Source organism: Odontesthes bonariensis, chromosome 15, assembly GCF_027942865.1.
Source record: "Odontesthes bonariensis isolate fOdoBon6 chromosome 15, fOdoBon6.hap1, whole genome shotgun sequence".
Taxonomy (NCBI): Eukaryota; Metazoa; Chordata; class Actinopteri; order Atheriniformes; family Atherinopsidae; genus Odontesthes; species Odontesthes bonariensis.
In genome coordinates this window covers 35517432-35535707 of record NC_134520.1, presented here as the reverse complement: position 1 = coordinate 35535707, position 18276 = coordinate 35517432, and the positions used below count along the sequence as shown (strand labels likewise).

General features: G+C 44.2%; 1 protein-coding gene across 1 annotated transcript; it reads right to left on the bottom strand.

The window, feature by feature from the left end:
* Nucleotides 1–4503: 4503 nt before the first annotated feature.
* On the bottom strand, nucleotides 4504–14995 carry gorab (golgin, rab6-interacting). The gene is made up of 5 exons (XM_075484558.1): nucleotides 14799–14995; nucleotides 13611–13920; nucleotides 10288–10389; nucleotides 10050–10190; nucleotides 4504–6339 (listed from the first exon to the last, which is right to left on the bottom strand). The coding sequence occupies exons 1-5, from the start codon at nucleotides 14851–14853 to the stop codon at nucleotides 5823–5825; spliced, it is 1125 nt and encodes a 374-aa protein (XP_075340673.1). The 5' UTR covers nucleotides 14854–14995; the 3' UTR covers nucleotides 4504–5822.
* Nucleotides 14996–18276: the final 3281 nt, after the last annotated feature.

The following is an 18276-nucleotide window of genomic DNA, read 5'->3' as shown; positions in this document are numbered from 1 at the left end:
CGCACACGTGCGCGCTCTGCTGGAAATATAGAGCTCACTTTAAGCATCCTCTCTGCTTTCTGTGTTTAACTCAGTTTCTCATCACATGAAGTCTCTGAAACAAACTGAGAGTTATTAATATATATATAGCCTATATATATATATATATATATATATAGCCTATATATATATATGTATATATATATATATGTATATATATATATATATATATATATATACATATATATGTATATATATATATATATATATATATATGTATATATATATATATACATGTTCCAACATGAACATAACCCCAGAATCTGAGGCAGAACCAGAGTTAGTTCAGTTCTGAGCAGCTTTAAAGTGAATATATATACTACATACTACATAGGCCTACTGCATACTGCATACTACATAAATGGGAACAAATCTTAATTCCAGACTAAAACCCACAAAGAGCTTCTAGATTATTAATTTCTGGTGGCATAAAACTGTTTAATCATTTCATTTATATTAATTGTTCCATAATTAGTCATTAGATTATATCTTATATTCCTTTTTTAAGCTTTAAATTGAATCTTATTTACTTTTTCTTGACGTTGAATAACATAATTCTTATTATTGTCTGTTTTTTTCCTACTTTCCTACTTTTAGACGTGATAACGTTCATTATTTTGGGATTAGGATTTTTTTTTAACTGAATTTCACTTTAAAGGTTAGAAAGTCTGAGAGAAATGAGGCTGATCAGGAATTTAAGTTTATTCAAAGCTTTACTAAATAAAATGAACTGTTTATATTCATTTAACATGGCAAAACGTGTCAAGATCTAATGTTATAATATAAAAAAAACTTCAACATAAAAGCAGCCAATAAGCCTTTAATTATGTTTAATTATAAAGTTTTACTGTTATGTTTCTGTGGTGGAATAAACTCAGTTTTCCTCCATTTAATAAGAAATATCCAGACTTACAGTAAAGAAAAGCTCCCTTTTAAATCCCCGTGCTTCAGTTTTCATGTTTTTATCATCAGAGTCAGTTTTAAAATCACAGCATTGATTTATCTGCTCATGAAGTCTAATTTAATGTTCTTTATCAGCTGCCTGGGACATGAAATGTGCATTTCAGACAGCAGCCACGGTTAGATTTATCATTTTTGGGTTATGAGTTCGTTTCTGTCCTTAAATCAGCGACTTTTAAAACGTTTTAAGCATCTAATAAATGTGGGAAACATATATATAATATCCGAGAGCATGCTGGAATATGTTTAAGATATTTCTGGGACTCCATTAGAGATTAAAAAGGTTTTAACAGACGATATGTTGCTGAGTAGATGCATCCTAAAGCAGATGCATCTCATTACTCTGTGAGTGGACGTGACATAATGGAGTCTGCTGAACCTGCAGACTGTGGGGGGGGGGGGGAAACCTACCGTGGCCGACATCAAACGCTGACCTTGGAGGTTGAGTGGGGACAGGCGGGCCGGTGGGCGCTTCTGCCTCCGACTAATTAAAAAAGCTGCTTTTACGGCCCCTGCTTCAGACGGCCAGATGTGGCCAGATGTGAGCGGAGCGCTGGGAAGCTGGAGAGTCCCACAGAGCTTTACAGCCACACCAGGGTGCAAATTCCTTCCCACAACACGAGCTGCGGTCCTGCAGGTAACTCAGCGGAGACGTGGGGTCCAAACACCTTCATTCCACTCAGATATCACACCAGGATTAGACTTTCACCCCGTTTATAATCCCACATGTCCTGTTTTTACACTTTTGACTTGTTGCACATCCAGAGAAAGCAGAACCTGCAGAACCTGCAGAACCACGTGCAGCTGAAGCATCCGCACATATATGAACAGATATAATCTTACCGCCATGGAGGCCCGCAGATCCTCAGCTGCACCAGAATCAGCTGCAGGGGCTCCAGAATCAGCTGCACGGGCTCCAGAATCAGCTGCACGGGCTCCAGAATCAGCTGCACGGGCTCCAGAATCGGCTGCACAGGCTACAGAATCAGCTGCACAGGCTCCAGATTCAGCTGCACGGGCTCCAGAATCGGCTGCACGGGCTCCAGAATCGGCTGCACAGGCTCCAGATTCAGCTGCACCGGCTCCAGAATCAGCTGCACGGGCTCCAGAATCAGCTGCATGGGCTCCAGAATCACCAGAATTGGCTGCACGGGAACCAGAATTACCAGAATTGGCTGCACGGGCTCCAGAATCAGCTGCACGGGAACCAGAATCACCAGAATCGGCTGCACAGGCTCCAGAATCGGCTGCAGAGGCTCCAGAATCAGCTGCACGGGCTCCAGAATCGGCTGCACGGGCTCCAGAATCGGCTGCACAGGCTCCAGAATCAGCTGCAGGGGCTCCAGAATCGGCTGCACGGGCTCCAGAATCAGTTGCATAGGCTCCAGAATCAGCTGCACTGACACCAGAATCAGCTGCATGGGCTCCAGAATCGGCTGCACGGGCTCCAGAATCACCAGAATTGGCTGCACGGGAACCAGAATCACCAGAATTGGCTGCATGGGAACCAGAATCACCAGAATTGGCTGCACGGGCTCCAGAATCAGCTGCACGGGAACCAGAATCACCAGAATCAGCTGCACGGGCTCCAGAATCGGCTGCACAGGCTCCAGAATCAGCTGCACGGGCTCCAGAATCGGCTGCACGGGCTCCAGAATCGGCTGCACGGGCTCCAGAATCAGCTGCACGGGCTCCAGAATCGACTGCACAGACTCCAGAATCAGCTGCACGGGCTCCAGAATCAGCTCCACGGGCTCCAGAATCGGCTGCACAGACTCCAGAATCAGCTGCACGGGCTCCAGAATCAGCTGCACGGGCTCCAGAATCGGCTGCACAGACTCCAGAATCAGCTGCACGGGCTCCAGAATCAGCTCCACGGGCTCCAGAATCGGCTGCACGGGCTCCAGAATCAGTTGCATGGGCTCCAGAATCAGCTGCACTGACACCAGAATCAGCTGCATGGGCTCCAGAATCAGCTGCACGGGCTCCAGAATCAGCTGCAGGGGCTCCAGAATCGGCTGCACTGACACCAGAACCAGCTGCACGGGCTCCAGAATCAGCTGCACTGACACCAGAATCAGCTGCACGGGCTCCAGAATCAGCTGCACTGACACCAGAATCAGCTGCACGGGCTCCAGAATCAGCTGCACGGGCTCCAGAATCAGCTGCACGGGCTCCAGAATCAGCTGCAGGGGCTCCAGAATCGGCTGCACTGACACCAGAACCAGCTGCACGGGCTCCAGAATCAGCTGCACTGACACCAGAATCAGCTGCACGGGCTCCAGAATCGGCTGCACTGACACCAGAATCAGCTGCACGGGCTCCAGAATCAGCTGCATGGGCTCCAGAATCAGCTGCACGGGCTCCAGAATCAGCTGCACTGACACCAGAATCAGCTGCACGGGCTCCAGAATCGGCTGCACTGACACCAGAATCAGCTGCACGGGCTCCAGAATCAGCTGCACGGGCTCCAGAATCAGCTGCACTGACACCAGAACCAGCTGCACGGGCTCCAGAATCAGCTGCACTGACACCAGAATCAGCTGCACGGGCTCCAGAATCAGCTGCACTGACACCAGAACCAGCTGCACGGGCTCCAGAATCAGCTGCACTGACACCAGAATCAGCTGCACGGGCTCCAGAATCAGCTGCACTGACACCATAACCAGCTGCACGGGCTCCAGAACCGGCTGCACAGGCTCCAGAACCAGCTGCACTGGCTAAGCGACCTCACAATTTCTTGGCCCTATTTTCTCTCCCTTCATATCACTGCCTGCTGTGCATACCGAAGTGCAGAGCGAGCAGTCCCCTGCTTCCGAGCAACAAACACCGCAACAGGTGCAGCTGTCGGCAGCAGGCAGTGATACGAAGGGAGAGAAAATAGGGCCAAGAGATTGTGAGGTCTGACTTTTTCCTGGAGAACCATTTTGTGATGCAAATGTATTACTCTGTTGAACGCATATTGTTCTGAGAAGCAAAACGCTTTATTTTTTAAACCCCAGCCAACTAGCCGGACTACCTTCATCAACACCAAAACGAGGCTGGAACTCTGCTCACAGGACGCAGCAGGGGGTAAGAAGATGTTCAGAAATGATGTTGCTGATATGGGATGTCATACAGCTTCATGTCAAAAGAGGCGAACTATCCCTTTAAGTCAGAAAACGGTTCCCACAGTTTTTAAAGAAAGAGGCCAAACGTTAGAGTAACCGTTGATGGCAGCAGAACAAACCTGAGCCCAGCTTCTCCTCCGACACACCGACAGCTGCAGGAACTCTCAGAAACGCTGTCTGGATGATCAGGAATCATTGTGGCACAAACTGATAAAAAACAAGACTTTCAGGAATTCAAACCTGGAGAATAAACCTGAGATCCCAGGACTCCTCCAGGTTTTCAATGTCTGATTTATCGGGTTCAGTTTAATTTGTTGGAGATGCACTAAATGCAGAGCATTAAGAAGCTTTAAGATTTAAGACTTTAAGATAAGTAAAAAGAATCAAAGACAACTTTTGAATTATAAGGAAATGTTTTAAAATGATCTGTTACACATAATGAGCAGAAGGTCCTGATCCAGCCGGACTTTACAGAAATATTTTAAAGTGGTCCTGAGCTATAGTTCTCCAGCTTTCAGAGTTTTTCTGCTTTTTTCTTGAACCCCAAAGAGCTGTTAGCTGAAAACTTGGCATATCTCAAAACTGCTTTCAGTTACCAAAAGAGTCAAATTAATATAAGAAATTCAGTTTAAAAAAAATCCTAATTCCAAAATAATGAATGTTATCACGTCTAAAAGTAGAAAAGTAGAAAAAAAACAGACAATAATAAGAATTATGTGTTATTCAACATCAAGAAAAAGTAAATAAGATTCAATTTAAAGCTTAAAAAAAGGAATATAAGATATAATCTAATGACTAATTATGGAACAATTAATATAAATGAAATGATTAAACTGCTTTATGCCACCAGAAATGAATAATCTAGAAGCTCTTTGTGGGTTTTAGACTGGAATTAAGATTTGTTCCCATTTCTTTAGCTGCATGTGTGAAAAACAGCAAAGATAACACAGTGTGACAGACAGAAAACAGGATTTCTGCAGCAACAAGGTGATTCCCAAAGAGCTGTTAGCTGAAAACTTGCCATATCTCAGCATGGTGTGCAGTGTGTCCTTAAAACATTTGAGGAAACTGGACAAGTGGAGCTGTTACTATGGAAACATCTGCAGATATTCACTTTAAAGCTGCTCAGAACTGAACTAACTCTGGTTCTGCCTCAGATTCTGGGTTTATGTTCATGTTGGAACATGTTTCAGTGAATCTCTGCAGCTGTTACCATGGAAACATCTGCAGATATTCACTTTAAAGCTGCTCAGAACTGAACTAACTCTGGTTCTGACTCAGATTCTGGGTTTATGTTCATGTTGGAACATGTTTCAGTGAATCTCTGCAGCTGTTTCCTGTTTTTAATATAAAACATAAAGAGATGAAGCTGATCAGGACTCCTGGAGGTACCTGTGTGTGTTCATTTAAACATTATTAACTGTGTTAGGAGCCTGATGGAGCTCCTCTCTGGTTGGATCTCTTGCAGTTTGGTTCTTGTTTAATGAGGAAAGTTGAAACTTTCTGCAGAAGCATCTTCAGGTTCTGTGTGATCCTGATTTAATGTGAACAGAAAAGACAAAAGCAACCAATGACAGAGCAGAAAACGGCTATATTTAGCGAGTAAGCCCCAGGATGTGGGTCTGTGTGACACATGGATGGATGGACTGTAACTCAGCCTGGATGCACAGCATCTCTGCAGGTCGAACCCGTTTCATCAGTCTGAGGTTAGTGTTATACGTGAGGAGGCTTTACGGGACCCTCTGAGGCTCGGGGGGCCGCAGCTTCAGCCTGAACACAGTTTTCTACGGGTTTACAGTCCTGTTCAGCCTTCGGTGGGCCCTCCTCCTCCACCTCTGCAGCTCTACAGTTTTCAGTCGATTGCACCGTCCCCTCCCGGCTCTCCTTCCCCTCCTCTATCCCGTTCCTCCGCCCCTCCTCGGCGTTCCTCCGCCCCTCCTCGGCGTTCCTCCGCCCCTCCCCGGCGTTCCTCCGCCCCTCCTCGTCGTTCCTCCGCCCCTCCTCGGCGTCCCCCCGCCTCCCCTCCTCCCCCTTCAGCCGCTCCAGCTCCTCCTCGGAGGCCTGCAGCTGCAGCTGCTGCATCAGCTCCTCCAGCTTGTAGGCCTTGCGCAGCTCGTTCTGCTGGATGATGGCGCAGAGGTGCTCCGTTAGCTGCTCCTTCACCTCCGTCTTCTTGTGCAGGTCCAGCTTGGCCGTCACGTACTCGGCCTCGGCCTTCTCGTAGCGCTTCCTGTCGGGAAAAGGGCGAGGCGGTGAGGTTCAGAGCAGTGAGGTCACTTTCATTTGTTCTCACCTGCTTTCTGTCACAGTTTAAACTGTAATGGGCAGAAATGAAGTCAGAGCGCTGCGGAAATAAAACCCTGAGAGCATTTTAATGCTCGTTGTTACGAGGCCAGAACACTGCTTTCCTGCTCAGGTCCACCAGGGAATAATGTATGGAAGTATTTCTGTGCCAGAAGAGTTTGAATACGAATTTCTAATATTGAGTTTTTACAGCATCAAAATCAGACTTTGAATTTGAAAAACCAACAGTGTAAAAAAAAAAAAAAAAAAATCAATTTCTAAAAACAAAAATTCAGTAGAAAAAATTCAAATTAAAAATATCAATGGATAAATAAAAAAATGTTTCCATTGAATTTTTAGAAATTGATTATTTTTCCACTGTTGAAGTTGAATTTTTTGAAGTTGAATTTTTGTTTTTAGAAATTGATTTTTTCTTTACACTGTTGTTTTTTTCCAAATTCAAAGTCTGATTTTGATGCTGTAAAAATTCAATATTAGAAATTCATATTCAAACTCTGCTGGCACAGAAAAACTTCCAGAATAATGCTGTTTGTGGAGCTGAAACAGAAAAGATTCTTTTGGTCTCCAAACATCCGCCTGCTGTCGGTCGGCTGGAGGCCGGCGGTGCCGAGCAGATCCGGGTCCTGCCACAGCGTCTGAGAGCCTGTTTTAACTGTGAAGCGCAGAACACCACCAGCTGTTTGGAAACACTGCGGTGACGACCCAGAGGAAGTCAAACATGCTCAGCAGTCAAGCTTCACCTCAGCGGAATCTCAACAACTGATTAAATCACAGCAATCATAACAGAGCCGGCTGTAATGAGCGCTCCAAGGTCGGGTTCTTCCCCCGTCACACAAACATCTCACAGCGACGAGCTCAGACTCAGAGTTTCTCTGTGGGAGTTCCACTCAGACCCAAAGCCTGAGAAACGCCCCACAAACAACCAGAAAAGCACTTTTTAACGGCTTTAATGTTCATATTTCTGCTTTAAATGCGGCTGGAAGGTGAAAACACAGACAAGTTTCATCAGGTCAGACAGGCTAAAGGCCGAGTGGAAAATAAACAACATCGGTTTTATTATTTATTTTATTTTGTAAAAGTCTGCTGCTCACAGGCTTTTATTTTGTAAAAGTCTGTTGCTCACAGGCTTTTATTTTGTAAAAGTCTGCTGCTCACAGGCTTTTATTATTGTAAAAGTCTGTTGCTCACAGGCTTTTATTTTGTAAAAGTCTGCTGCTCACAGGCTTTTATTTTGTAAAAGTCTGCTGCTGTCTGCTGTGGAACAGGAAAAGAAAGTAATCTTTGGATCCACCAAACATGGAGAAGGGTACGGAACTTTTACTCGGCCATTTTCATTTTAAAGTTCTTCCAGACGGCGGAGTCGACAGAACCAAAGTCATCTGTAAACTCTGCCAAGTTGAATTGTCTTCTCAGCGTAGTAGTTCCAGTCTAAAATATCACTTAAAGGCAAAACACACAACTGATAGCAGCAAGTCATTCAAGGAAACAGACAGTGGAGCGAGGCTTCTACATAAAAACTACAGAAAGATGCTGATGTTAAAAGTGTGTTTGCACAACAAATGTTATGGCACTTTCATTCATATGGCAGCACATTTAAAATAAAGCTAAATGCTAAAAGCTATACGCTACTTTTGGATTCATTTTTGGATTCTGCGTACAAATGCGATTAATCGCGATTAATCAGGGAAATCATGTGATTAATTAGATTAAACATTTTAATCGTTGCCCAGCCCTTTCACACAGTTTTTACAAAAGGTTTAAATGGTTCAGAAGCATCTAAGGCCCGAATATTACGGGTTATAACTTTAGAAAAGTCTGGTCCTCAAAGTTTTACAAAGCTTAAAGTCATCAAAGCTTTTACTCCCAAGAGTCAGTCCAACGGCGCTTTGAATTGGTGACTTAAAGGCAGAAATGTGATGTCATGTCCTCAGGATGAGGCCGAGGGAAGGGTGTAAAGGGAGAATACCACCGGCCCAAGTGTAGAGCCCTGTGGGACTCCCCAGGACAGAAAGCCTCTCATTCAGACGATGATTCCTGGAAGTGTTCCTGAGCCCAGGCAGTGACTTCCAGGACAGAATCAGGTCTGTTTTTAATGCAGAGCTGCCTGAGGGCCTGAAGGTCACAGACTTCCAGGCCTGAAGGTCAGCCACAGATGATTTTATGTTCTGCAGATGATGGAAGATTCAAAGTCTTCAAGTTGATCCACAGTTTTAGCAGATTGTTGAATCTTCACTTCTGAGAGACTCTGCCTCTCTAAGGTGCTCTTTTTTTTACACCCAGTCATGTTGATAATGAACCTGATTATTCACATCTTCCTCCAGCTGTTTCTCTTCAGCACCACTTACTTTTTCAGCCTTTTGTTGCTCCTTTTTTATGAAACAGTAAAAATTTCTCACTTTAAACATCGATTGTGAATAAACTTTTGGTTTATGACTGCATTTTGTTTTTATTTACGTTTTACACACGGCGTCCCGACGTTTCCTTTCTAAGCACGGCAGGTCTTCCATCTGAGAGTAAATTCTCCTTGAATAAAATACAGAATCATAAATCTATAAACCTGCTCGAGAGTGATAAGATTATAAACCAAAGCTCTGAACTCTTTCCTTCCAGCTTCGGAAGCAGCAGCTGTGCCACTTCCAGTCTGCCGGGAAGATTACAATACTTAAAAATATAGCTGCAAGCAGTGATATGGGGGCCTAGCAGCATGGCACAACAGGCAAGGCTACGGCTGCTCAGGAAGGGGTCATGAGTCCATGCACCAAGTTTGGCATCGATACATCAATGCATCGCAGAGATACGGTCTAACGTCGGTCCAGAGTTTGATTGGGTCCCACAGAACAGAAGCAAAAAAAAAATAAAAAATCCACATGATAACTTTTGTGCGGCTTAGTCTGAAGATTCTATGTGTGAAGTCTCGTGGAAATCGGACAATCTGTGTGACCTGCAATGCTTTTTGAAGGTTTTTGATCAAATTCAAAATGGCGCAGATGACATCATGAGGTGCTTTGACCTCGCCTGCATCCAGGAACTCCAACGGTGCCTCATTTGTGAAATTTGGACCAACTGGTCCAAAGATATGAGCAAAAAAAATGCATTTTTGCTACGCATAGCGCCCCCATAAGGCCAAACATCACCAAACTTCTCGGGCCTCTCAAAGATGTGGTCACGAGTCGGTGTTAGAAGTTTGACGTTAAAAGATCAAACGGTTGCCGAGATATGGCCTCACTTCCTGTTTGGTGGCGTTGCCACCAAGTTTGATTGGCTGGTACGTGCAAACGGAAGCGAAATTAAAAAAATCCACACAATAACTTTTGTGCGGCTTGGTCTGAAGATTCTATGTGCCAAGTCCCGTGAAAATCGGACAATCTGCGTGAACTGAAATGCTTTTTGAAGGTTTTTGATAAAATTCAAAATGGCGGAAAATAATCCCCAATAATCCACGACTGTACCCGATCACCTGACGCCGCCTGCGCTGTTTCACATATCCAGAGTCAGACCACCTTTCAGAGCTGGTGTTCAGTGAAACCTTTAACATTACCAGGAATGATCAGAATGTGCTGGTGCAGCTTCACAGACGCAGCGCGTCGATAACAGAGGTTTATTAAGATCTGACAGCTGTGGAACTGTCTGCTGTACCTGGCTGCGCTGTAGTCCCAGCTGGCCTGCTCTATCCGTCCTCTCAGGATGTCGATGTCGTTGGACACCATGTCATCGAGCGCCTGCAGCTCCTTCTGGATCCTCTTCAGCTTCACGGCCTCGGCCTGAGTCTGTTTGGATCTGCAGACGATGACAAAACATTTGCTTTGTTCTCGGTCTCAGCGCAGAGGATTAAATCCATCTGCTCCGGCGACGTGTTCCTGTCACACAAACTTACTTCTCAGCGATGGTTTTTGTCAGCAGAGCCTTTTTGCGTTTGTTCCCCTCTTCCATCAGTTTTTGGTCCTGCTGAAGCTGCTCCAGGCGCGTCTTTTCACGTCTGGGAAGACAAAACAGAAAACAGCTGAAGACACAAACAGAACCCAAACACCAACACATCAGACCTCAGACCAGATCCTGAACCATTCGGGGTTCAGGACTCTGAACCATTCGGGGTTCAGGGCTCTGAACCATTCGGGGTTCAGGGCTCTGAACCATTCGGGGTTCAGGACTCTGAACCATTCGGGGTTCAGGGCTCTGAACCATTCGGGGTTCAGGGCTCTGAACCATTCGGGGTTCAGGGCTCTGAACCATTCGGGGTTCAGGGCTCTGAACCATTCGGGGTTCAGGGCTCTGAACCATTCGGGGTTCAGGACTCTGAACCATTCAGGGAGAATAAAGGAAGAAGCTGGTAAATCCGGGTCTGTGCGCCCTTCAGGGCTCGCCACAGCGGGTCTCCTGCCTCCGTTCTTTATCTTTTCCTCCTTCCTGAAGGCTCCATCTTCAACACCCATCATCCAATAAATCCTCTCTCCCTCCTTGGTACATGTCCAAACCGTCTCAGCCTTTATTCTCTCACTTTGTCTCCGAACAGTTGGGCTCTGATTCACTCATTTCCAGTCCTATCCATCCCGGGTCACTTTCTTCTTCCAACAATCTCGTAAACCTTCCATTCACTCTCGCTGCCATCCATCCACCTCAGAACAGCACTCGTCTCCTCCCTTTTGTGCCGACGTCTGTTGCTTTGGATGGCTGACTCCACGTATTTGAGCTCCTGCACTACTTCTTTGCATCGTTATCGTTCCTCCTGCCTCACTCTGCTGATTCTACTGACTTCCATTCCTCTCTTCCCTGTGCATCCAGACTTGGGCTGTTTTTATTTTTATTTTCCTTCGGTTTTTGAAATGGCTGAACCGAAAAATGGCGATTTAAAAACATTTCTAGACTCCGCAGATTTGTTTTGCTTTGCCGTAGCAGCCAACTCTCTCACTTTGCCTAAAATACGATCACATTCCCCGCGGCACCGACAGACGTAGCGTGCAATAAAAATGTCAACAAACAGATGAAGAAGAACTCCTTCCTAAAAATGGTTCCACTTCAGTTGTATGGAAGTGGTTCAGGTACAAGCGGAACAAACAACTGTTCTGTGGAAAGTTTGTAGAAAGAACACGGGAACACAACAAACTTATTCCAGCACCTCCCACAGAGACGTGCGGTGGAACGGCAGCAGTGTGCAGCACTAAGAGATGCACATGCTAGCTCAAGCCACAAAGTGCCTGCAAGAAAAAGCAGGTAACCTTGGCAACAGCCATTCCTTATGACAGGAAAGGGCCCCGGTGGCATATTATATAGCAACAGATATGGTCCCCATCTATACCGGAGAAAAAAACGGGTTCATTAAGATGCTGCAAACGATAGACCCGAAGTATCAACTGCCCCGCCGCAAGCATTTAGCCACAGTTGCCCAACTTATATAAGAAAACCAGAGCTGCAGTCGCAGAGCAGCTGCAGAACATCGTTTAGTATTCCACCACTTTCAGGGATGGCCTGCAAGAGATTTGTTTTTCAGTTTGACGTTTTTGCACATTAATGACAGCCAAGTGGTGCTGTTTTTATTTCTTTTTTTGTTTTTATTCTTGAACTGATTTGTTCACATCGGCCTAGACTACTTGGTAATTCTCATTTGTGTCAATAAAGAAAATATGTATTTAAGTTTGGTCTTGGTCTGGTTTGTTTAGAGAAAAACTGAAGAAAATCGAGGTTTAAATCGAAAAACGTCCATTAGTTAGAAAAAAAATAAAAATTTAGATTTTATTTTTAGGCCAAATCGCCCTTACCTGACTCCCGCCCTCAGGTATTCACATACCATCTGGGACGAGCCCACAACCGACATGATTTCAAATCGGGCTATTTTTTCTAAAACTCGTGCATGTGATTGGATGAAGAATCTGTCCGTCATCTTGACTGACACGCCACTGCAGCCACTCCCAATGACTCAACCCGTGACGTAGCTCAGAGCGACACCAGGACCACTATGCAACCAGCTAGCCTTTCATAACAAACACCATGGCGGCAGATAGTATGAAACGGAGCGAGGAGCGAGCAGTGAACGATTATTGTCGTATGTGCAAAGAAAATCTCAGGATTAAAGGCAACATTTGCAACAGCCAGCCATAACGCCGCCCATTCATCCAAAGTCCCACCCAGCGATTAATGATTGGCTCTGATTATTTTCTAATCGGACGAAACAGCTATGACTCCCAGGCTCCTCAGATGGTTGTGTGAGGAAAGGGAACGTGTATGCAACCCGGAACTCCCGCATGTAGTTGGTGAACGCAGCCAGATGACGTGAGTCAGGTTAAAATCGCCCAGCCCTAATCCAGACTCTCTGCCACTTGCTTCCTCCTCCCAGCAGACCCCACAGTGTCTTCTGAGAAGATCACAGCGCCCGGAGCCTTCCTGTACATCTAAAACTGAAACAGCTCTGCTCTCAGAGGATCGAGGAGGAACTTTCTGAGAGTTTGTGGTTATGAAGCCAGATGAAAAAATGACACAAAATAAACTGCGTCAGCACTGAGCTAATCAGTGAAATGCTTTAATAATCTGCTGAATATCAGCAGGTCCTTCTTCTTCCATCAACACGGCCTTGACCCGTCGATGTTATGTGGAAACAGACTCGTTTGCCCAGAACTTCCCACAGACGCTCGACTGGACTGAGATCTGTAGAACTTCGAGACCAAGACAACATCTCAAACTCTTTCTTGTGTTCCTGAAAACATTCTCGAGCCACGTTTGCTGCCTGGCAGGGTGCGTTCCTCTGCCCACAGGGAACACCTGCTGTTTCCCTGTTTCCCTGGGTCTGATCCGGGTAAACGGCACACTCAGACCCAGCCAAAGGGAAACAGGATTCATCCCACCGGGCCAGCTTCTTCCATGGTGGTCCTGCTCGGATTCTGTTAGCACGGATCGGATCACAGCTGCACAACAAACTGTGATGCACTGTGTGTTCTGACACCTTTCCATCAGAACCAGCCTTACCAGTATGAATTTATTTCTAATCAGGCTCAGCCAGTTTAAACCTTCACGTCTGTAACGGATGTCCAATAATCCCCACTTCCTGTTCCAGTCCAGGCCTCAAAGTTCAGCTGGAACTAACCCAACAAACCCGACTTTAATCTAACTAAATCTAAACCACAGGTTTATGTGAGCCTTATCCAGGACAACAAACAGATCTTACAGATCTTTAAGGCGTGTATGATATGAATGGAGGATCATACTAACAGTTCCACCTCTGGTTTCTCCAGCTCTTTGACCACCGGGGTCGCCTCCTCAGCATCCGGCTGGTGGTTCTCATTCGGCCTCATCACGGCGGGCTTCTGCTGCTCCAGCCTGACAGGGGGAGGTTCTGGCGGGGCAGCGGGCTGAGGCTCTTCCTTCGGGGGCGGTTTGGTGAGTTGCTGCTCCGGTGGAAGGCCAGGGGACCCGACTCCTGCGGTCCTCTGAGCGGCCACCTGCAGGGCCCTCTCCCGCTGCATCTGCTGCCGACTCCGGCTGGCCGGAGGCGGCTTCCGCCCGCGGGCACACGCCGAGTCTGAAAATAAACGCCGTCATGGTTACTGGAGGTTAGTGGTGATGGCAGATGATAAAATATCACGAGGCAGACGCAGGCTGCGGCTCCTTTCACTGAGGTAACCAACTCACCAGTTGGGAAAATATGTTTTGACCCATCTTCTAGCAAAAAGAAAAATTGTAAAATTCGTGCTCTTTTCCAATGTAATATCAGATCTGTTTCTCCTGTAATTTTTCACTGGAATAGTTGTGTAAATGATTTATGCTGGGATAAAATTTGGTCTCTTCCTCAAAAATTATTTGTGCTTAATAAGGTTAAAGACGTGTCATTCAAAGTTATTCATAGCTGTTACCCGGTTAAATCATTCTTTATCAAATTCAGTTTTGTTGATGTTGATCTTAAGTGTGCCTTTTGTGACACTCATACTGAGACCATTATTCATCTGTTTTGGAAATGTGAATATACCCGTAAGCTGTGGCAAGATATTTGTAGATTTATTTTAGATAATATATGCTGTGATTTTGAGCTCCTTCTGCAAAATGTCATTTTTGGTTTTATAAAGAGTGATGCCCCTGCTGAAAAAGAATATTTTTTAATTAATCTCATTTTAATTCTTGCTAAGTATTACATCCACAAATGTAAATCCTCTAATAACAAGAAAGCTATCAAAACTATAAATCTAGTCTCCCACTTTGAAATCTTCAACTCAGTGTAATCCTCATTGTTCATGTCCCTCTTCATTTATTATTTAAACTACTTATGTATGTATTTATTTTGGTATGCTTATTTGTTCTTCATTTATTATTAATGATACTTGTCATGTTTTTGCACTGCTTTTGTATCTTTGTAAAGCAAAATAAAGATAAAAAAAAAAGACGCAGGCTGCGCATCAGCGGTACCTTTCTGGTTCATCTTCCGCAGCTCCTCATCAGAAAAACCGGCCCAGCCGCTCATCCTTCGGCCCCGCAACTGAAACACCCCCAGAGACCCTGTGACGGTACTACATAAAGAAAATGTTCCGATTAAAGACTTAAACCGCCCTCTGAAAAGTTCATAAACTCAAACGAGCGCTCAACTCCGCCGCCATCTTTGTTTATGTGCCACGTTAAGGACCCAAAGCGGACCGGTGACGTTGAAGTCCCAGCTTCCGCCTGAACAAAAATAAACGCGGACTTTAAATCTAAACAAAATATCAAATTTATCCAACTGGGTTTCCAATAGACACACACTTTTTGACGTATATTGTGTCACAATTTACTATTAATTTTAAATTACGTAGACTTTATCGTCGATTATAGGGAAGGCATATTTATTTACTGCTCTATGGCTGCTCAATGAAAGTATTCCTGACGTGGATGAGAATGAATCAAACTAACGTCTCACAGCTTTTTACATTTTAGCATTTATGGAAATCAATCTATATTTAATAAATGTACCTAATTTGCATTTCGGGAAACCTTTGCTTCACAGTGATTTTCATTAACTACTGAAACTCAGTCATTACTAGTCCTTGGTTAAAAATGAGCGAGCTTTAATTTAATTTAATTTAATTTAATCTATCATTTTAAGCTTTCTTTTCTCTCTTTCTCTAAATATGATTATTTCTAATAACAGGAGCTTAAAAATATATCACTGTGGGGTTTTAATCGGTATCACAGAGATCAAGAAAAAAATATGCATAAGAAATAAATCCTGAAATAAATAAATAAATTAAGTATAAATATGTCAATATATGTATAGTTTAAAAAGTCCTTTTATTGATCAATTTCAGTGTTGTTCTTTATATACATACTGGAAGGAAGACAATATTTAGGAAATAAATGTGGCATCAGAAAGGACATATAACATATAAAGTAAAATATATGTAGCACTCGATGATAAAATGGAGCATTTAGCTCTAAAGTGGACATTTTAAAAAAATAAAATCAGGTATTTATTGGACTGTATCAACTTATCTATATATTATGCTTATGTAGTTATTTTAGGGCTTATTTGATTGCCATATTTGGTCATATCTATACATTATGTAACTCTAATCAGATCTAAATTGTAGCCAGATTATCATATTGTTGCTTAAAAATATACTTGACAGAATTTGATGAACATCTGTTTTTAATATCTTAACTATCTTTAATCTTTTTAGGTATTTATCTCCAAAGGACATTTTGTATAACTGTGTAAATGTGAGTAATAAGTTTGGGAAGGTTCACAGTGATACTGAAGAGATGAAAGTTTTACTTTATTCACCCGTTGTGTCTCATCTTGATGATTTAGATTTAAATTCAGATTTTTTTGTAACGTTTAATATAAAGTTATCACAAATTTTGCTACAATTGCACATCTGGCATCATTACAATAAGGCAGTTTGATCCTTTCACTTAAAGAGATCTTCAGCATTTGCTGAAGCTGACAAATTATTGCGTGAGTTAACGTCATGTTCCATGACTCCCTCAGAAGTTTAAAGGGCTGCCGGGGGCTCAGAGGGACCAGAGGTTAATTAAAGAACCACTTCATGTGAACGCTGCGTGAAATTTAAGTGGTTGTTCTGCAAAGTGGAAGATAGACACCTTGTTGAGGGCGGATGATCTGATTTCCTAGATACTGGGATACAGAATCAATCATCACTTATTTCAGTTTATCTTTAACTTTGGCTGCAACTTAATATAAAGATGCTTTCTTTCATTGATTTAGCAAAAAACTCAAAGGTACGAGTTGTAATGCGCTTAGGACCCAAACACAGGACTTCCTGAGGAAGACATCAAAGAGACATCATTGGGACATGAACAAACCAAAACCTGGAGAACGTATCCTGAAGGAGATGATTACCAAATGAACGGCGGGTCAGACCATCAGCAACAGAACCAGGAAGCTGTTAAACTATCAGAAGAACCGGATCTGACAAAGTAAAACAGGAAACAACGAGACCTGAACCCAAAGGGGAACCACTGGACTGTCAGGTTTGGGGTGGGGTGGTAGGACACGGATGCAGACTCCAAAAGGTGTTAAGCAAAAACTGAGATTTATTCACAAAACAAAAAGCGCAGCTGAGCCGGATATCAAAAAACTTAATCTGTGGAATAAATACTTGAATAATAATTGCGACAAAACAAAACAAAAGACTTGACATAGCATGGATACATACTTAACTCAAACGTGGGGTCGTGGCATGGCATGAGGGATATTGACGGGTAGGATCTGGCAAAGAAACAGGGGAGCCTGGAAACTAAATAGGGAACTGGGTGATTGTGAATGAGTGCAGCTGATGGGGAAAACACAGGTGAAGTGAGTGAAAAAACAATGGAAAAACCTAACTAAACATGAACTCTAAAAGCAAGACATAAAACAACCTAAAACATGAAAAAACACAAAACCAAAAACATGGGGAAAATCCCGTGGGCGTGACAAGGACAACACAAAACCTCAGACGGATCACGACAAACTCGTGTTTCTACGCTGTAAAATTCAGCACTTACTTCCGTTATTTCTTAGTCCCAGAATGCCTTGCACTATAAAACAGCCCAAACTGAAGTAAATACAGAGCAATAAGTGATGCATGACCCAAAGATTTTATAACACACTGACACAGAAAAAAGGGTTCAACTCTGAAATCCTGCTTTGAGATATAAACCCATGACTAATGATTGTAAAACAGTTAAACAGCTTTAAGAAGTCCTCAGACTCGGGATAAAAACTCCCTTAAAGACCGAACACATGTCCTGGAATCATCTTAATGAGGCCTCGGAGCCGGCTCCGCCCTCCATCTCTAATGAGACTCACCTGTGACGACCACCTTCTGACTCACACCGTGTGAATCCTGCCGTTCAGACGCTGAAGGTTAACTCAGGACTCTACATCAGATTGGGTTTTCCGTCCTTTCATCCAGCACTCGTCCCATACTGCACACATTTGGCTCCATCGGGCCGGTGTCACCACTCTGATGTACGTGTGATGTTTCACAGCCTCTTTCTCCCGGTAATTGCTAAAGCTACAGACAGAAAGCGTCTCTTCGCCTCGCCGGCTCGGAGGAGACAAAGCGATACAAAAACAATGACCTCTGCTTGGCAACTAATAAAAACTGGCCTCCACATCTTTTTTGCATCTGGGGACCAATTACGTGCGAGTTAAAAGGCGAAACACCTCAGGAGGGCATAAATCGCCGGCAGAGTGGAGACAGAGGAGGCATGGAGGCCAGATGGCAGGCAGAGGGCCACTTTGGGCCAAGAGAGGGTTTTTCTGTCGGGCAGAAGATGGGACGGCCTGGGCGCCCTGATTAGTGAGAGCCAGAGGGACCACATGGCTCATTACTGAGATGACCTGTGGAGGCAAACCAGGGTTACAAGTGGGGGAAATGTGCAAATACCCCCGTAGGAGTGGGGT